The 21,305-nt window shown below is 38.2% G+C and overlaps 2 protein-coding genes across 2 annotated transcripts in view; both read right to left on the bottom strand.

Annotated features, from left to right (window-relative positions):
- Positions 1–4,782, bottom strand: part of lmtk3 (lemur tyrosine kinase 3) — a 43,069-nt gene extending 38,287 nt beyond the window's left edge. Inside the window, exon 1 of the mRNA XM_057834329.1 lies at positions 4,452–4,782. Coding sequence (XP_057690312.1) covers positions 4,452–4,542 — 91 coding nt within the window. The 5' untranslated portion in view covers positions 4,543–4,782. The remainder of the gene's footprint in view (positions 1–4,451) is intronic.
- Positions 4,783–8,819: 4,037 nt separating this feature from the next.
- Positions 8,820–18,345, bottom strand: leng1 (leukocyte receptor cluster (LRC) member 1). The gene is made up of 5 exons (XM_057834468.1): positions 18,272–18,345; positions 17,897–18,068; positions 13,171–13,353; positions 9,499–9,815; positions 8,820–9,423 (listed from the first exon to the last, which is right to left on the bottom strand). The coding sequence occupies exons 2-5, from the start codon at positions 18,026–18,028 to the stop codon at positions 9,204–9,206; spliced, it is 852 nt and encodes a 283-aa protein (XP_057690451.1). The 5' UTR covers positions 18,029–18,068; positions 18,272–18,345; the 3' UTR covers positions 8,820–9,203.
- Between the last annotated feature and the right edge of the window lie 2,960 nt (positions 18,346–21,305).

Below are 21,305 nucleotides of genomic sequence, written 5' to 3'. Positions count from 1 at the left end.
GAGACAGTTGAACCAATGAGGCTTCTGCTAAAACAAGCCACACCTGACTGCAATCAACTGATTGCACTTGTAAAACACCAGATTGGGGAAAAAGTGTTGTCATCTTGTTTGGTAAGAATGAAATCCTGCACCCACAGTGTGCCTTAGTGGAATAGGTTGGGAACCCCTGGTCTAGATCGCGAAAATAAGACGACCCCTTCTTTTTCAATCTTATTTCAATGCAAAAAAACGTCTTATATCCGGGCCAATACGGTATTTCAACTGAGAAAGAACTGATTGAACTGTAAGTGTTTTGTAACTCAACTAATGTCATGATAACTGTTTTTAAAAAGTTCTAAAAATTCTACTTGTAAAGAAGTAAATTAACACATTGACTGACCGTTGCCAGTGACAGTCAAAATGCATTGGAGCTCTATCGCCGTCAATGGTGACTAATGAGTTAACATCTACGTCATAGCAGTATAACATTCAAATGTAAAAAAAAAAAAACCCGCAAACAGAAAGTCTATTCTTGGATTTTTGCGCCACAGGCAAATTAGTTTGTGACCTCCGCGTCGGTAACAACGCTGACCCCCTGAAATCATTGTGACACGTAACCTTAAATGCTTCCACAGTACTGTGCAAAAGACTTAGCTTTTTGTTTTCAATAACCTTTGACGAAAACAATAGTCAAGTTGGTGAAGATATATGAATGTTTTTGTCTGTCCGGTCATTTTCAATCGGACCCATTGGCCAGACTTTGGAGTCTCCCATACTGGTTAGGAAATATTGTATCCTGTATTTTTTCATAATAAACCCTTACGGTCACTATATGAGAATATTTTTGGTTATGACTAAGTATCGATACTGAAATGTTATATCTGGGTAAGATTAGTGCTGCAACGATTAATCGATTAACTCAATTAATTCAATTAGAAAAAAGCGTTTAATCAAATTTTGCTGCTTTGAGTATTTGTTTAATTATAGTGGCGTTGTAATGGTTTGTTTTGAAAGTGTTTGCATTTAGTTTTATTGATTTGGGGGGGATACACTGCCCTCAAGTGGCAACAGTGAATATGACACAACTCATTTAACTTGGCTGAATCTAGCTGCTCCCTGTTTAGACCAACATTAGGTAGGTTTTTGAGCTAATATTTTATTGCATTCGTAATTTAGTTCATAGGTATATTTAGCCGTTTTTTTGTCGGAATGTGTGTTTCAATGAGTTGTTAAAAGCATTGTATAACAATGCTAGCATTTTATAGCATTTAAGCTAGCAGGTTTTTGCCTCCTAGCATGCATTGCAGCGCTACAGATGTAAATAACAATCAAAATTCATGTTCTGTGCTAATTATTTCTTCAGCTACTGTTCCAGTTGTTTTATTAATTGGAAGTTATGGTATTTGGTAACACTTTATTTGACAGCTGCGTCATAAGATCATCATAATTAAGACATGACACTGTCATGAGCATTAATGTTTGTTTATAACAGATATTATTTAGTGTTATCAGGCAAATTATGTCACTTTTGAGTGGATGTAAAAGATCAGCGGTGAATAGAAATGGAGTTAGTGACATAATTTGCCGGATGACACTTAATGACATTTGTCATAAGCATTCAGTAATGCCCATGTTAGTGTCATGTCATAATTATGACGGTCTTATGACGCCGCTGTCAAATAAAGTGTTATCTATTAACCCAAATAAATCAACAAATAAGCCGCACTGGACTATAAGTCGCAGAATTCAAAATGAAGGGAAAAAGTAGCCGCTTATAGTCCGAAAATTACGGTATAGTACATCTGAAACAAACGATTATAACAACATATTTGAGAGAAAAAGCTTGTTATTTTGCCTCATTCAAAGCTTAATATCTGAACATTTAAATATGTAGACTAAAGTGCAATCACATTCGTAAATGAATGGCTTCTGGTTTTTGAAATGTAAACAAACCAATCTATTGTGATAAAACAACAAAATTGCAATGACTGCACCATCAAAGTGAAGTCTAACTGTAACTGTAGTCTTGAAACAAATCTGAATAAGGAAAAACATTGCAATAAAATACTGCAAACTGGTCAAACTTGAGAGTAGCTGAGATCTGTCATGACAGAACATCGCTTCAATGATATCTGGTGCCATCTAGTGTCGTGAATGGGTATAAGGTCTAAACCGCGAATATAAGACGACCCCCTATTTTTCAGTCTTATTTCAATGCAAAAAACACCGTCTTATATTCGGGCATATACGGTAAATGCTAACTGCCCGTTTTTCTGCTTTTAACCATGAATCAGGACTGTTTTACGTCCATATCTATAAAGAATTCAGGCATTTACGCATTTATTCACATGAATTTTCAACGTAAAAAGCTCTTTGTGGTGATAAGGTGGCGCCATAGTGGCTTAAAGACTAGCAGCACATTCGACATATTTACGAAAAATAAATGCTAACTGCCCATTTTTTTTGCTTTTAACCAAGAATCGAGACTGTTTTACGTCCATATCTATAAAGAATTCAGTGATTTAAGCATTTTTTCACAAGAATTTTCAACATAAAAGGGTCTTTGTCGGTGTTTCCACCCGGTCAGCTTTGACGGAGATAGGCCCCCTATGAATCGGCCACGTGCCCCATGTCTCGTCAATATATTATTAAGTCTATGGACCACCAATTGAGAAACTTTCATCTTTTTAAAATGTATGTATTATAACAAGATAGGGCTGTCAAAATTTTCGTGTTAACGGGCGGTAATGAATCTTTTAAATTAATCACGTTAAAATATTTAAAGCAATTAACGCACATGCCCCGCTCAAACAGATTAAAATTACAGTAGAGTGTAATGCCCGCTTGTTACTTGTTTTTTGATGTTTGGCGCCCTCTGCTGGCGCTTGGGTCCAACTGATTTTATGGGTTAGTACCATGAGTGAGCATGGTGTAATTATTGACATCAACAATGGCGACCTACTAGTTTATTTTTTGATTGAAAATTTTACAAATTTTAATAAAACGAAAACATTGATTGGTTTTATTATTAAATTTCTATAACTTGTACCAACATTTATCTTTTAAGAACTACAAGTCTTTCTATCCATGGATCACTTTAAGAGAATGTTAATCATTTTAATGCCATCTTGTTGAATTATTGTTAAAATAAACAAATACAGGACTTATGTACCGTATGCTGAATGTATATATATCCATCTTTCCATTCCAACAATAATTCACAGAAAAATATGGCATATTTTATAGATGGTTTGAATTGCGATTACTTACGATTAATTAATTTTTAAGCTGTAATTAACTCGATTAAAAATTTTTAATCCTTTGACAGCCCTATAATAAAATGGTATCGAGTATTTTTTTGTGTACCGATGCGGAGTTGAACATTTTAGTATTGTGACAATAATAGGCCAAAGGTGCGCTGACATTGGTTCCTCTGCTCTATCTTGACTGGTTTAATTGTTTGCTACTCGTATTAAAAGATCCAATAGAAAAGGACGGACTCACAGTTTATTTTTTTCAAACGAGGGTGCGATCAAAAGTTTATCGTTTAAATAAATACAATGAGTTTATCACGAGTAGAAGTCCAATCCATCTGAAGTGGGAGGGTGCCTGCCACCTCTCCCACTTCAAATGGAGTGGACGTCTATTGCTGTCAATGGCAGCCAAGGTCTAAATTCAAACTCGTAAGTCAAACCACCACTGTCATACATTCCTTCCAAGCGATTCCTTGGCAAGGTCATCTCACTGTCAACACTGCATGCATAAATTTCAAAGTCCATTTAAAAATGCATGAATCTCCCAAAATAGTGCGCGAGTAACGCTGAGCTAAATGTGTGACACGTCAAGACAAGCGACGCTTGTTGCGTGCAAAGTTGACACTTTTGACTGCAAGTGGACGACTACCTGCTGAGTTGCAAAGAAGTCCCTTGCATTTTTGTTGATGGGGGGTGAACACAATCATCATAAACAATATCAAAAAATGTACATTTTCTATTTTATGTTAGATATGAGTCATACAAACAGGAGAAACCTAACCTAACCTATAGAAGGCCTTTTCCATTAGGCCCTATATCAAAACAACACAAAGACATGCTCATATTGCTCAACTGTGACATCTCACAAAAGAGGCGTGAGATGGAGGGGGGTGTAAAAATTCTTATAAATAGAAGCTAGCATTGCTTCAAAGCCTGACAAATATGTCTTTTTTTTTTTTTTTAATTGAATACCATCGATGTGAGGCCCAACATTGCGAGACAACCCCCCCTTCACCACCACCACCACGATTCCGTTTTATTTGCATCACTGCATGCATGCACCATTCTCCTGCTGCAATAATCATTGGCATTATCTACCACCACGTTGAAAATAAAGCATAATAAAGACTCCCCCCTTCGTTGACAGCTATTGAATTCAACCCCCTCCTCGCTTTCTTTCATCCTTCCATCCTCCGTCTCTACACCGACTCGACTCACCTTCCCTCTGCGGGGCTCCGAGCGCTCTCTCCGGGCTGATGTACGACATGACCCCCGCCAGAGCCACCATCAGCCAGCAGTGGGGCCGCATCGTCGCCGCCACAACAACAACAGCATCGGTGTCCTCCGGTCCCGGGTTGCCTCCTTCCTTCCTTGCACCCCCTCTTTTCTATTTTTTTTTTTTTTTTTTTTTTTTTTTTGTGGGATAAAAGCGCCTTCCTCCCTCCTCCTCCTCTTCTAATCCGCAATTCTGCACGGTGGTCTCGACCCGCTATTGTGCATCCTCAGGCTGCTCATACATGACAACATCCAACCACAGTCACCCCACCACACCTCCTCCTCTTGTACGCGTGCGCCCCCCACCACCCAAAAATATACCCACAGCCCCCGCCGGGTGACGTCACACCCGCACGGCGCGCATTGTCATGGCGTGGTACTGTGATAATAAATAAATGGGCACTCACGTTTAAGATATTGACATTTACACTGCTTATGAAGTTTTATTGAAATGATATGGAGTGTAATTGTGTATGATGGGTTTAAGAAGTATCATTCGCTCTTAATTGGACACACCCACAACATAACATGCACACGTAATAAATTACTCATTGTGTGATCCATATAAACCAGAGATGTGTACTTGTCTCGTTTTAAGGATATTGACAACAAATGTATATTTTCTAAGACTGAACCTGAAAGCGTGACTCATTTGTTTTATGGTTGCCCCATTTGGACGGATCTTTAAACATATATTTTATGTCAAACTAAACTAAACATTGACTTGAAGGGAAAAACAATCATTACTGTATTTGAATCCAAAGACAAAAAAATAATTACTATATTAAATCTTTATATATTGCTAGGGAAATTTCATATTTATAAATCTAAATTTCAAAAAGTAAATCCAGATTTAAACATTTTTTTGGTTGAATTTGAATCACTTAATATGATACAAATAAATGCAAGCCTACTCTAGAAGCTCATGCAAAATTGTTTAGCTTATAATATACTTAGTTTCCTCTTGAATTATTATTTTTATGTATTTTTTATTTTTTTTTGGTATGTCTTAGGATGTAAACATGTTGAGAAGGTTATATTCTATGTGAACTGGTTGCTTTGTATTGTCTGTTATTTGTATGTTTTGTATTGTTCAATTTAAAAAAAAAAAATATATATATATATATATATATATATACACAGTATTTTTCAATGAAAATGTAAGTTTTCAAATGTGTTTGTGTGTCATTGCACGGTCTAGCTGCAGGGATTTGCATTATAATATATGGGCGCTTTTATTTCCAATACAAAAACTCTAACACGCACACTGTAGGTGAAATAGAACACTGTCTTTGTAGTAGCCTAATTGAACTACGTACACTATCCAGCATGCATGTGTACTACCATTGTGCACGCCCTGTATGAAGAAATCGCGCAAGCATGACAAATATGGACCGAAACGGTCGTTTTTGGATGGGAAACACAAAAAAAAACCTCAGCACCCCCTGCTGTGAGTGAATTCCAGCGCCCCTGATTGTTCTAGTGGTACTTTTGATTCCCTTGGGTCAGTTTCAGAAACGCAACTTTTTTACCATTGACATTTCAACACCAGAGATGCCTCGAGCAAAAACCCAATTTGAGGAATTGCTAGCCGTTATCAGGAGCAGGGTGCAGTTTTTGATCTCCCATGATCGGGAAGGCTAACTATTCCTCGAATCGTGTTTTAGCTCAGGGCAACTCTGATATTGAAATACTGACGTAAGAAATCTGCGTTTCCAAAATTGACCCGTGGGACTCAAAAGTACCACTGTATAATGAGGATTCCTTCCTCGGTGCTACATTTGCGCATGGTGATGTCTGAAGGGTAGTTCTTAATGCTCTGAATATTCAGAAATAAAAATGTTATGAATTTTTTATGTGGGCCAGTAATTTTTGGGCCACCCTGTATATATATTGCAGTATCCTTATACCGCTGGATTAATTTTTGCTTGTATCCCTTAACTTCACTGCCATTTAAAGACATCAATTCCATTTTAAATGGGAAGGCTAGCATTGCATGATTGTTTCACTACCGTTGACGGCGATAGACTTCCATTCCAATTTGTCTGGAGTAGCCAGCCCTCCCACTCACAATGAGTAATATTCCAATTAAAGTGTAGAAATAGGTAGAACTAAGGGCGTAGGTTTGCATAGAGACGGTAGGGACATAATACTAGCAACTTTTCAGGATGCTCAAATTGTCCCTACCAAATTTTAAGCAACCTTATATGCATGATATAATGAGTTCAATATATAGGTCATTTATATTGTCTGCCCATATGTTGTAGCGATAGAATTGACCCTACCATTATTAAGTCACTTATTTTGATTATGTTTAGACTTATATTTCCCCCTTTTCACTTGCTGAATGTGCCGGTCCATTTATTTCCCCTGAAACGCACATTTGATTAGCTGATGACTTGGACCCCCAACCCCAACTCACACACACATGTACAGCTGCAACAGAATAATGTCATGCCTCCTCCTCCTCCGACCCCTTCGAAGAGGAGGGATATTAGTTTGTTTTGTTTTTTTCCGGCCAGCAGCAGCAGTCACTGTAAGTCATGGAAAAAAAAGACATCAATGTTGTGGAAGTGGAGAACACACCACTAATTTTGCTACAGAAAGTCAGTCATTTAGGCTGTCTTCACATATGTTGTAAGGATAGAATTGACTATAGTCACTCTACCATTATGAAGTTAACTATTTCAAACTTACATTTACACCATTTAACTTGCTGAATGTGCCGGGCCATTTTTTCCCCCCTCAAACGCAGGTTTCATTGGCTGATGACTTGACCCACCCCCAACACACACACTCACACAACCCCAACAGAAATACATGTCAAAAAACAAGCCACCTCCTCCACCCCCTTCGAAGAGGAGGGATATTAGAAGTTTTTTTTTTGGCCAGCAGCACCTGACGCCAATGTTGCATCAGAGTTAGCAAAACATTAAACTGTGTGAACTTGCTGACCTGCAAATCTCGAGTAGGAAGCTGCTTAGACAGAAGTGTCCTTCTGTTTGTGTTTTCTACAGTTAACATTAATTAAGCTGTGAGAAATGTAGTGAACTCTGCTGGAAACTATAGAACTATAAAAACATGTGCAAGCTGCTGCTTAGAGAGAGGTGCTGCATAACCTCATGTTAATCGTCTAGAAATGTCCCGATCGATCGGGTCCGATCACGTCATTTTCAAAGTATCGGAATCGGCAAAAAAATATAGGCCATGCCTTTTTTTAATATATATATATTTTTTAATTAAATCGTTTTCTAATTGTATTTAACGTTACAGACATGTTACACTGATCCAGAGTCTTTAGTTTAGGCTTAAGGTAGGGTTAACAAAAATATCCTGATAACGGCGGCAATTAATCTATTAAAAAATGTGTCACATTAAAATATTTATCGCAATTAATGTATGCGCTGCACGACCCACTCACGCATTGTCGCGCTCAATCTGTAATGGGGCCGTTTTACCTATATAGAGAGATAAAAGGCAGCGTTAAATGAGTAGAGTGAATTTTGGCAGCCTTTGGAGCTTTTTTTTTTAATTGGCTAAAGCCTTACAATCCCTCTTCCTACGATTAGAAACATCATGGGAAGCAATGTGGGGAAGCAAGGTAGCAATTGATCTTTTTCTTAACATCTTATGTTATTTCCCAACGCAGAGAAGATATATCAATTGGTAGCACTACGCACAGTCATGGTTCCACTTCCCATCAGGCATTTGGGCATGGCCACAGTATCATTTACTGCAAGCTCAACAAATACACTAGATGGCAATATTTAGTCACAATATACAAAGTCACAAGTCTTTCTATCCGTGGATCCCTCTCACAGAAAGAATGTTAATAATGTAAATGCCATCTTGAGGATTTATTGTCATAATAAACAAATACAGTACTTATGTACTGTATGTTGAATGTATATATTCGTCCAAGTTTTATTCATTTTTTTCTTAATGCATTGCCAAAATGTATATGATCGGGAAAAATTATCGGGAATGATTGGAATTGAATCGGGAGCAAAAAAAAGCAATCGGGATTGGCAGATACTCAAACTAAAACGATCGGGATCAGATCGGGACCAAAAAAACATGATCGGAACAACCCTATTAATCACACAACACAACATAATCGACTATGTACATTTTTTAAAAATGGGGTTTTTTTTGGGGGGGGGGGGTGCCGCGAGTTACCCCTACTAAAGTTGCAATCGACTGGTCGATCGTGATTGATGTAATGAGCACCTCTGATTTAGCATATCAATTAATTAGGTTGATATTCGTGAGAAATGTAGCCCTGACACCGGTTCACCCAATCTGTTTGGTTTTATTAATGGCCCATCCCGAGCAAAAAGTGTACATGCAGGTTATGCTATTATATCGTCCTTACCAATGTTGAGACCAAACCTACGCCCTTGGGTAAAACCCATCTCAAAGATTATACTGTATTAGTAGTTCCACACAATGCAATATTTATTTAAGGCATTTATTTTACTACGGGTTGTAGTTTTGCACTGGTGTACAACTGCACTACAATATTACATCAACAAGGTCGACAACATACAGTAAGTAATACCTTAGCTAGCGACTTCACTTCCGTCACTTGTATAATACATCAAAGTCACTCATAATATCTACGTGAATATTTACAAAATACGTCATGCGCCAATTCTCAACTGAAGTTTCATTTTTGGGAATAAACAAACAAAATTACAATTTCAAAATCTCGTCCCTCCAGCTGTCCCTGTCACGCCGTTGCCGCTTGCGCGCCAGCTCCGGGAAGTAGGCGCTATTGTACGGCCGTTCGCGCTCGTTCACTTCCATGTCCTCGCGCTTGTCCTTGCCGTTGCGTTGAGCGAGCAGCGCTTTTGCCCGCCGCTGCTCCTCCGCCTCGCGCTGAAGACGCTCCGCTCTGAGTTTCTCAATGGAGCTGATGAGACCAGATGAGTGGTGCGGTTATGAATCGGGACCTTCGAAAAAGTTGAACTTTCACTTTCATCCTTACCTTTCCCCACTTTTCCTTTTTTCCCCTCTGTCTTTTTTGTCCTTTTTCTTGCTCTTGTGTATCTTGGCGGCCGTCTCCCCCATTGCTTTCTTCATCTCCTTCAACGGGTCCAAACTGTCCTTCAACCGGCGATCCTTCTTCTCCCGCTCCTCCTCGCTTAACTCTTTTCTTTTGTCGTTCCTCTGTTCATTCCTCTTCTCCCTTTCTTTCCTCTCTTCTTCCGTCTCCGGGCCCGATTTCATGTACCACGGAGTGACTTCGGTACCCGGCTGGGGTCCGAGGGAGACAAGCAAGCCGATGGCGCGCTCTTGTTTTTCCTGGGATTCGAAACAACACCGTTGGGTATAAAAATCTTATCATTTTTTTTTTTTGTAATCTAATGATAAAATACTGGAAAATGCTCATTTCTGAAGAAATGGCATGAGAATGCTTAACTTTTTGGTGTTTTAAAAAAATAAATAAATATTGGACCTTCTGGTCAAAAGTATCAACATGTTAAAAAGTCTCAATGATTGTATGTACAGTGGTATGAAAAAGTATCTGACCCTTTTGGAATTTCTCACATTTCTGCATAAAATCACCAAATATGACCTGATCTTTGTCAAAATAACACAGATGAAAAAACAGTGTCTGCTATAACTAAAACCACCCAAACATATATATATATATATATATATATATAGGTTTTCATATTTCAATGGTTATAGCATGAAAACATTGAAAGAAGGGGGAAAAATAAGGAAGTGAACCCTCTGCCAAAGGAGACTTAAAGAGCAATTGAAACCAATTTTTACAAAACAATTTAAGTCAGGTGTGTGCCCAATCACTGATGAGTGGTTTAAAGCTGCCCTGCCCACTATAAAACACATCTGATAAGAATTGTCTTGATGAGACAATTTCTGTCTCATCTGAATTTCTGTCAATTGTCTGATGTGCATCATGGCTCGGTCAAAACAGCTGTCTGAAGACCTGCGATCAAGGATTGTCGATTTGTATATAGCTGGGAATGCATACAAAACCATCTCTAAAAGTCTGGATGTTCATCATTCGACAGTCAGAGTTGTAGTCAAGTTGTCTACAAATGGAGAGTTTGGCACTGTTGCTTCTTTCCCAAGGAGTGGCTGTCCACCAAAGATAATGCCAAGAGTTCAGCGCAGAATACTCAGAGAGGTAAAAAAGAACCCCACTGTAGAGTGTCTGCTGAAGACTTACAGCAGGGTTCCCCAAACTTTTTCCCGTGAGGGCCACATAACTTTTCCCTTCTCTGATGAGGGGCCGGGGTCAGTTTGTAACAAAAAAAGTGTGACGATTGCAGGAGTGCCTAAATGTAAAAATTTATTGTTTTTCAGAAAGCCACAATCAAATAACCCTTACTGGATTCTTCACAGAACAAAACTAAAGAAAATAAAAATAATAATATAATATAATATAATATAATATAATAATAATAATAATAAAAACAATTAAATAGATATTAACCAAATAACCCTCTCTGAGTTCTTCGCAGAAAAGGCCAGGAAATAAATAACACTATTGAGAAGAAAAAAAAATCAAAATGCTCTCTGGTATTGTTCAGGGGGCCGGACCAAATGTGGAGGCGGGCCGTATTTGGCCCGCGGGCCGTAGTTTGGGGACCCCTGACTTAAAGAAATCACTGGCAGTCCAATATCTATGTGCACACATCAACTATATGAATAACTATGACCAAGAACGGTGTTTATGGGAGGACTTCACAGAGGAAGCCACTGCTGTCTTAAAAAAAACAACAACAAAAAACCGCTGCTAGTTTAATATTTGCAAAAAGGCACATGGACACCCACATACGTTTTGGCAAAATATTTTGTGGACTGATGAAACAAAAGTTGAATTGTTTGGGAGTAACAATGTCATGTGTGGAGGAAAAATCATGATTTGGGGCAGTTTTGCTACTTCAAGGCCAGGACAACTTGCAATCATTAATGGAAGAATGTATTCAAACGTTTATAAGGAAGTTTTGCAGGAAAACCTGAGGCCGTTTGTCAGATAGTTTAAGCTAAAAAGAGGATGGTTGCTGCAACAAGCCAATGATCCAAAACACAGAAGCAAATCAACTGTCAGAAGAACAAAATACACATTCTGGAGTGGCCAAGTCAAAGTCCAGACTTGAACCCCATTGAGATGATGTGGCATGACCTAAAGACAGCGATTCATGCCAGACATCCCAGGAATCTAACTGAACAACAGCAGTTTTGTAGAGAAGAATGGGCCAAGATTAGTCCTGATGGATGTGCCAGACTGATCTCTAGCTACAGAATGCGTCTGGTTGAAGTTATTGTTGCCAAAGAGGGGCCCACAAACTATTAAATGTGATGGTTCACTTACTTATTTTTCCCCCTTCCATCATTGTTTGCATACTATCCTCGTTAAAATATGAAAACCTATAAATGTTTGGGTGATTTTAATTAAAGCTGACACTGTTTTTTGTCATCTGTGTGATTTTTGACAAAGATCAGATCACATTTGATGGTGATTTTATGCAGAAATGTGAGAAATTCCAAAAGGTTCAGATACTTTTTCATACCCCTGTACTGTATGTTGAAACATGAATCCTGTGTAGAAAAAAAGATGTGAACCCTTTATTTGAATGTGTTTGATTTTAGATTTATTAAGACGTTTTTGGTCAAAAACAATGACCACAAACAATTTTTTTTTGCGGGTCCAAGGGTGATTTCGGGGTCATGGTTTATTGTAAACGGGACCCGATGAGGATTTGTTTGCGCGTTAGTGTTACATTTGAATGAGGCCCAATGGGAAGATTTTTGTTGGTTCAATAATGTTCACTCCAAAGAGTTAAATGGAGTTTTTTTTGGAGGAATTTTCACAAATTGCCTTTCAAGAGTTGAAATGTGAATGATGCGAGTTGGAAAAGATGTGAACTTTAAATAGGAATGTGTCAGAGTGATTTAAAAGCAGTCCACCCCCCCCTTAAAAAAAACCCCCAAAAAACAACGATGGATACTGTTTTTGTTGGTCCGAGAGTCCATGGAAGCCAATATGTGTTGATTTTGAGTCATAGTTTATTGTCATTGAGGATTTGTTTGTGGTTTGAAGCTCATTTTTAATGGTAGTAAATCGGGAGTTTCTTTTGTGTGTTCAATAAAGCTGACCATGGCATCAAATGATTTGAAATTTGTGCATTTTTGGTGGAATTTTCCCAAACTGTTTTTACAGAGGAGCACACAGCTGGAATGGTTACAATCGGTACCAATTTTTGTTTATTCTGTGGGTCACAGTTAAATGTGAATGAAAGCCAATGGATATTTTTTGCTATTCCACCAGTGGAGTTTTTTGGTGAGTCCAAGTTGACAGTCAGATATTTTTTTGTCAGCATAAAGCAGTGACAAATTCATTTGAATGTGACATTGAAAATAAATGGGCCGTTTTTTGTCGAAACAGGAAAAAAAAAAAAAAAAAAAAAAAAAAAAAAAAAAACTAAATTTTGTTGTGAAATATTAATTTTTGGATCAATACAAACCTTGCATTGCTTGAATTTTTGGAACATTTGAGAGTTGGAATGTTATGAATAATGTGTAAAATGTGGGAGGAGAAAGGTGTCAAAACTTTTGCGACAAAAAAAACAAAAAAAAAACTAGCCAACCACATACAATATAGAAAAAAAAACAACAATACTACCTGCTCCTCTTTCTTTTCCTTAATATACTCTTCATTGTCCTTCTTTTCCACAGACTCCTCGACTGTGAAGAGGTTGAGATGTTCTGAAGCTCCGCTATGTTCCTCCTTTGTAATCTCCCTATTTACGCCGCCTTCCGTCTGCAAAGCGGCTCGGGCTTTTCTTCGCAGAAACTCGGTGCGTGCCTGAGGTGCGCAAGAAGGGATGTGATGTAATTGTGGAGAACTTAAGAGTGCAGACCTCTGCCAAGCTAAACACTTGGGACCTGGAGGTCCAATGATCCTGGAGCCGTACCAAAATAGAATCGGTCTTGGCTCAAACCTCCATAAAACTCATTTAAAAAAAGTTTTTGTATTGTGCTACCAAGAAAAAAACCCTAATAAAAACACGATTTAAAGTCCCCTTGTCTATAATTCAAGTTAGAATCTAATATTTCATATTTATTCTGAAGTTCCAAATGATTTTTTAAAATTGTAATTTGTGTTTAAGATGTTTTTTGAGGTGGTGTATCGAAAGAACATATCCACAATTTTTGCTGGTAACATTAAAAAAAATATACAAATACAGTGGTACCTCTACATACGAAGTTAATTCGTTCCAGGACCTTGTTTGTAAGTCGAAATGGTCGCATGTCGAGCAGGATTTTCCCATAAGAATACAATATAATTCCATTAATTCGTTTCACAGAAAATCCTAAATAAATAATGCAGGTACCATTACAGATGGCAAATACATATAGCAAAACAAATGAATTAAAAATAAAAATCAGGATAATAAAATAATAATAAAAATAATTTCTGTAATAATATAATAAATCGGGTCCTAATGTGGTGGTTGTATTTTGCGTGGTGTACCTGAACGCACTATGGGGCTGACGGCAGACAAAGAGAGTGCAGTTGAGATATTACCTTCTCTTTTAACGTCCTGTTGTTACTGGCAGTTTGCGTGTTGTGTTGCACAAGTTCTGAAATAAATGATTAAAAACCTGACGAAGCTGGCGATCTCTTTGGCGATGGTACCACAATAATAATTGTCACCTTAACTTATAAAGACTGTCGAACGAAGGATGGAGGAGAATTGTCAATCAGTTCACAGACGCGCACCCCACGCTCATATTTTTCCATCATTCCATGGTAAGCCTCACCTTTTTTGGTTTTTCACCACCCGCTTTAACATTCTTGGAACCCATGTTGATTTCTCTCACAAGAAAATCCGCCGTGCGTCAGTCTTGCGGGAAAACAATGAAATTGCGACGCTGTCAAAAATCGTCGTATTTCGAGCATTTCGCCGGATGTAGAAACAAATGGCTAGTCAAATTTTACATCGGACGTCGAAAAGATCGTGTGTCGAAGAGATCGTAAGTCGAGGTACCACTGAATATATATATATATATATATATATATATATATATATATATATATATATATATATATGTTAGTGCTGCAAAGAGCTACATAATTGGAAGTGAAATCATTGCTATCAAGGCTTTGTCAGGCTGTTGCTTACCTTTGCAAAATAGAAAAAAGACTAGTACAAAGTATAGTACTAGCCCAACAGTAAGAAACTCTGAATGAACTGAGCAAACTTTTTTAAACCTCTCAAAGGCCGAACAGTGCAACTTTCATGAAATTATTGTCACATTCTGCTGCTGGTTAGATTGTGTTTTGTTGCTGGGCTGTTAGTGGGGGCGTTCCTGACGTCGCACCTGAATCCAATGCGGGCTTATCAACGCAGCATTTAAGCACGGGTGAGCTCAGAGAAGGCTGCCAAGATATTTGCTTTGATGATCGCCATTTGACATCTCGCACTATAGTCTCGCTACATTTGCTTGTTACGCCCCTGCATTGGGTTTTTTCTGTTAGTGTGCCGCACTCGTTTGTAACCTCTACCCTGTGCAGGTATTTGAGTGTTTTTATTTTGGCTTTTTGGCTCGCTGCCTATCGTCTTAGTTAACCTTCGAGTTTGTAGCTCCGTCGACCTGCTGTCACGGACTCCTTTTGTTATTTCTACTATCCCGCGATCGCGGGTTATTTTTTGTTTGCAATCATTAAACCCTTGTACGTATCTCCCGCTTGTTGTCCGCTTCGAGGTCCAACCTTGTTTCCGCATTTGCGGACGCTAACAATTATAAGTAATAATAATTGACCACAGCATCCAGTCTCTCTATTAGCCTCCTTTTTTCGGGAGGGGGGGTCCCTTATTTCTATTTCTGAAAGGTGGCAACCCTACTTTGGAAACAGTTCCCAAATTACTGCAGCATTTCTTTAAGTAAAAGACAAAGTAAAGTTGACGTAGTGAACTGACCAGAGGTTGTTGCACCGGTCCAGCGCCCTTCCTCTGGATAGCAGTCCTGCTCTTGCAGGCTCAAACTCGTTGTGTTCGTTCACGTTTCGTCTTCAAATGTTTTTATCAGGTTCGAGGTATTGAAACTGGCCGATTTAACTCCACATCTCGAAACTTTCAGGCCGCTAATCTTGCATGTAGCCATTGATTTTAATCGACGGGATTTGTATTTTGAAATATTTCCCGACCGCCGCCAAGCAGCGGGTTGGCCTGTCTTCATTGGTCTGGAGCAGGCCAATAGCGATAGCTGCTTGGTGTTCACGTGTCATCACACAACACAGAGACAGAGTGTAGTGAGCGCCAGGAGAAAAAAAAAAGGCTGCGGTCAAATGTTATAATAATGGACCGGTAAATGGTATCGGCGCCGTCTTTGTTGGTACTCGCCGATACCGATACCACCATTTCGGGCCGGATCGGCGCCCCCTGCCGATACTAGTATCGGTATCGGTGCATCTTTAGTAAAAAAACAAAACAAAACAAAAAACGTTAGTGTTTTATAGCATTTAAGCTAGCTGACTTTGCCATGTAAGTTAGCTAATTGTTGTTTTGTTGTACATAGATCCTCATTTTTTATACCGTTTGAGGGTCAGCTCAGGTATTTTAATTTTTTATGTTCCTTGTCCAATTACTCGATTATTCAAACTGACTACTTCATCGATTAATCGACTCCTAAAATAATCGATAGTTGCAGCCCTAATATATATATTTATATATAACCCATTACTCAGAAAATTGTACTGCAAAATCAAGCTCTAAGTGTATTTTACAATCATAATTTTTCCAAAAAATAAAACTTAAGAGCGGCGTTAATGCGTATTTCATAGCACGTCATAGGTTCAAACAAAGATTCAAATAAAAACCTTTCCGAGATTAAAACAATTTAGATAAAATATTGAATAGACAAGTTTCCTGAGCAAAACATTGGCTGCGCCATCTTCTCATCATCTTTTCTGCTACGTACTTCCGGTTTTAAAGAATTTAGAAATTTTGCATGAAAAATGAAAGTTCATTCACTACCAACCCTTCCAGTTCAAATTGATTAGATGGGATAAACTCTTTTAAATTCACAGCAGAAGGATGAACAATGCCATCTTATCTGCCAACCGTCCCATTTCAAATGGATGGGACCAGTGTTGTTAATAACGGCGTTACAATATAACGGTGTTACTAACGGCGTTATTTTTTTCAGTAATGAGTAATCTAATTAATTACTTTTCTCATCTTGGCAACGCCGTTACCGTTACTGAGGCGGGAAAGGCGTGCGTTACTATGCGTTACTAAGTTGGTTGAATAAAAAAAAGTCTGAGAGAAACGGACTCACGGGGACGAGAGCAGAGCAGGAGTGGGGAAGACGCCGTTGCAACCGCGATGCTAGGTGGCTCCAATAATACCTGACTGCAGCCATAGCCGACAAACTACACCCACATGACACGGTAGATATCATATTATAGAACTAGATGCAATTGACAACACTGCTGCATTGCCAACATGTTTTAAGGACTACATACGTTTGTAAACAGCCGCCATCTTAAAGCAGTAGACATCTCAGGAAGGCCCTGATGTAGAGATCCTTCCTAGCGAACCTAAGTAATTTTTTAAAAATCTAAAATGCTCCTAAATCGGCAAAATCTTAACTTAAATCTATCTTTAAATGATGAAATAGTTTTAAAACTTACACATGTTTAAAGTAGACAGAAGGGAACTAATGCAATAACGGGAGAAATTTTAACAACTTTAACGATTGATTCACAACTTTAAATGACTTCCACACATAGCAAAGGTTACTAGCTAGTTATCGCAATACCCTTTTGTCTAGTTAAAATGAGGGTAAAGAATTGGGCTAGGGCCAGTTGTCCCCCAAACCCTTTAAGCTTCACATTGTGTGACCTGTGTTTTTTTTTGTTTTTGTTTTTTTTTTGAGAAAAAAAAATATATACCACTAGTTACTTGGCCAAGTAACTAATTACTCTTACATTCAGGTAACTGAGTTACTAACGCAATTACTTTTAGGGAGAAGTAATTTGTAACTGTAATTAATTACTTTTTTAAAGTAAAATTAACAACACTGGATGGGACATTAAGGTTGGTTGGACGCCACATGATTCTTTGTTTTCCCCTCAATAGTACTAAAAGAGTTGAGTGTTAATTCGGAAATTGAAACGATTAAACGATCGTGGGCAAATTCAATGATAATGTAGTCTTTCAAAAAGGCCATATTTGATATACATACATGATATACATATTTGATACATTAATATGGCCATATTTTTGGCAGCTTTGCATTACTTTCATTTTCATAATTTCAAAACTTCAAATTAGACTTTAGTTAAGTCTTTCTATGCAAAAGTACAGAATGTCTAGCCTTTTTTTTTTCTCTAATTTTACCTCTTGTTCTGCACGCTCCACTCTCCGCTTGGCTTCTCGCTCTTCTTCGGCTGCCTTAGCTTCATCTCTTCTCACCCGGGCTACGTTGTCCTTATTACGGACGTGCCAGCTCTTCTTGGGGAGAATGTTCATGTTCAGCCCGGAGTCTGCTTGTTAGCTTGCAGAACATCGACTGTGGCAAAAATTGAAACAATAACACAACTACAATTAAACATAATTCACTTTGGTTATCTGTAGTCGGCAAGCTGTTTGGCTTAACATTATCAAAGCTGACTTTACAATCTAGCGGTTATTAAACTTTCTTCAACAAATAATAGCACCCGTTAAAATACATGCAACTTATTAAATGAGAAAAAACAAAGGTAATTGGCTAACCTGGGAACCAGTTGTTTGCTAGCTTGCACCCGGAAGAACAACCGGAAGTAAATACTTTACGTCATTGCAATGACATCTTTTGAACACAAGAGGCCGCTATATGCCGTTGAATTTATTAGTATGAATCAATGATGTACAGTTGAACGCATACAAAATCAAGAATTTATTTAATGCATTTATATATTTTGATGTTTCTTGTTCCTTATTGAGAATAGCATGGTGAAAAGCCAGCGTATCGTTGTTCTAATCGTTACCCTAATAACATAATTGGAGGGCAAAACTTTTCACATACTGAATATTTTTTCCCGCAACTTTTTTTTGGCGAAACCCTTCGACTGATTTTCACCGTTCCAACTTCGTAATGTTTAAAAAATTTGCTCGACACAGACTCTTTCGATTTCACCCCTTCTTTTTACAAAAATACGTATTTTTCCGACAAAAAAGACCAATGGCTTACGCGATGGCAAAACATTTGAGTATTGAAATCTTAAAATTTATCTTCTTAATTTTTTTAATCCAATTAACGTAACTTACACATTTAAAAATAAGGAAATCAAGGCATGGGTTGTATACAATTTTTGCCCCAGGGAAAATTTTAAAAAAAGTACCACCATTCATTTTCAGTACGAAAAAAATGACCTCATACCAACAGCCAGTGACTCAAAACCAAAAGAGCCACAAAATCTACAGGAAGTGACCCAGAAATGTCCTACAAGTTCTCGTGATGGTGAGATGAAGCCTCATCAGTCTTGAAGCATTGAACCACTTAAACCAATTGGTTCGAGAAAGGGTTCATTTCTCGGAGCTTCATGTGTGCATGGTACCACCTACTGGCTAAGTGTATAATCACAGTCAGTTGTCTCCCAACCACAAGAGTTGATTTGTGTGTGTGTGTTGGGAAGAAATTATTTAGCAAAATATTGTCTGACCATCTCCTCTATGTACTGTACATAGATGATCACATATGTATATGGCGGAAAACACTGAGGTGACTTGAAGTTCCGCTCTGAGATCCCCAATTTGGCCAACTTTCAAAATTGCCCGAAATGCATGTGTGATATATCATTGGAAAGCTTAAAATCTCGATTTTCTGGGGGAAGAAAAATTTTGAAACAGGAGGGCATAAAAAATTTTTTTTTTTAATTAAACAGCAAAACCCTATCTGAAGGTGAGAGCATAAAAGAACCGAATAAAAAACGCCATGACTTTAACGAGATATTATCGCGTACTTACCATGTTTCGATCCAAAAACTCTATGTAGCATGTATCACTGAGTGTCAAGACACCGCTATGAATGGCCACAGCTGGATTTATTAGGGATTTTTTGGGTGAAACATGGTAATATAACAAGGGTCGTGATGCAGAAATCGCAGACATCAAGAAGTGGTCGAGATTTTCTTTTTCATATATTCACCCTTTTAAATGTTTTTTTTTTTCAATTTTCCTTTGTTTGGATCGATTATTTATCATCTAAAATATCGGAGAAAATGCGACAGTAACAAAAATATACAATCAAGCGATAGTTATGAGGTAGATATCCGTGACTTTTTTACAGACGCTATCTTTTTCATTGTGACATTATACGTTTAAAAGTTTAAAATATGCGTGTGAATAATTTTTTTAGTCGTTTTTTTTTTTTTAAACAAAACATTAGAAATCAATTAATGATTCTAAGCTAGAAATGAGAGCCATTTTAATTAATAATTATAATGAATTACCTTCGTTTTATGGCTGGGTTGAAACAAGCCATTGCGCGACGTCTGTATACGGGGTTTTCCAGGGTAAAACGGACAAACTAAAAATAGTTCGGGGGCTTAATGCGCCATGAATCTGCTATGGCAGCATATAGACATATTGTTCTATTAAACACAACTGTTGTTTTGGCTTATTTTAAAGAGGCGCACATGAGCAGAAACTGCTTTTTCAGTCTTGTCTGTGTTTTCCATGAAGGGGAAACGATATCGTCATCGCACACACCATATAACTGTTTGCATTAGTCTAACACATATATAGTCTAACACATACATATGGTACAGGTTTTCGTAGGCACCGTCTAACTGTTTGCATTAGGCTAACACACGTAATATAATTAATCAGGAAATGTGTATCATTTTCATATTTACGGTAGGACTACACTACTAATATAAAATAAATAGCACACCATAGTTTAATGGGAAGAAATAGAGATACACAATGCCGTCTTATCACAAGAGTGACGCACATACTCGGGGAATCTGCTCTCAGCAAACTCCAAGGACAAAGCGCTTTGTCCTAAAACAAGCACCACCAGCCCGGACAGCAAAGTTGATAGCGGGCGTCCCAATCCGCGCACGAACCTAAACCGCCCAAAACCGGCCACAGCGGGGGCGGCCCCAAAGCAACGCCCAGAAACGCCTTCGACGAGACCCGCGTCAGCAAAGACTTCAAAAAGACTGGACACTGAGATAAGACAGATTTTCTTCTGCTCGGAAACATGTAGCCTTGTTTTGGATCCAGAATTGTCCCTCCGTCGTCTGTTTTTGCCTTGTCTTTGACCATTGTCGACGAATAAATTGTCAACCTGTTTTCGGCGAGTGTTCTTCAAGCTTTTGAAACATGGAGTCAGTGTGCAAAGGGTTAACACAGGAACGCGCGGAGTTTAGCTTCCTCCTTAGCCTGGCTCCTCGGGGGAGTCAGCGACGGAGCACATTTCCGTTCTGTTGCCGGCCTCCCCGTGCAGTTTGGGCTGGGAGGACTAAATTCCTTCATCCACCATATATGTTTTTTGTTCAACATTTTTTAAAAATTGTTTTCCATTCACAGAAGTTTAATTTCGCATACATCTTCAGCAATTGGATCAAACTCTTAACCTGTGTGACCGTAATGTATGAGTGACAAAACCGCCTGAAACCAAAAGAAAAAAAAGACAAAAAGGACCTATACATACGAAACAGAAACCAAAAGTTAATTTTTTTCTTCCTGTTCCTTTTCAGGCGTGTAGTTGATATTGCAATGTTGCTTCATTTGTTTTGCTGCTCTTTTTTGTTATATGAGC

Source organism: Corythoichthys intestinalis, chromosome 4, assembly GCF_030265065.1.
Source record: "Corythoichthys intestinalis isolate RoL2023-P3 chromosome 4, ASM3026506v1, whole genome shotgun sequence".
NCBI lineage: Eukaryota > Metazoa > Chordata > Actinopteri > Syngnathiformes > Syngnathidae > Corythoichthys > Corythoichthys intestinalis.
The sequence above is the reverse complement of the archived record's forward strand: the minus strand, read 5'-3'. Positions and strand labels throughout refer to the sequence as shown.

Excerpts from the sequence above, each read along its gene's own strand:
- leng1 (XM_057834468.1), bottom strand. The coding sequence starts at position 18,028 with ATGAACATTCTCCCCAAGAAGAGCTGGCACGTCCGTAATAAGGACAAC. Across the intron at positions 9,816-13,170 it reads AGGAAAAGAAAGAGGAGCAG|GAAAAACAAGAGCGCGCCAT; the intron begins GTAGTATTGTTG and ends TTCGAATCCCAG. Across the intron at positions 9,424-9,498 it reads AAAAGGAAAAGTGGGGAAAG|CTCCATTGAGAAACTCAGAG; the intron begins GTAAGGATGAAA and ends TGGTCTCATCAG.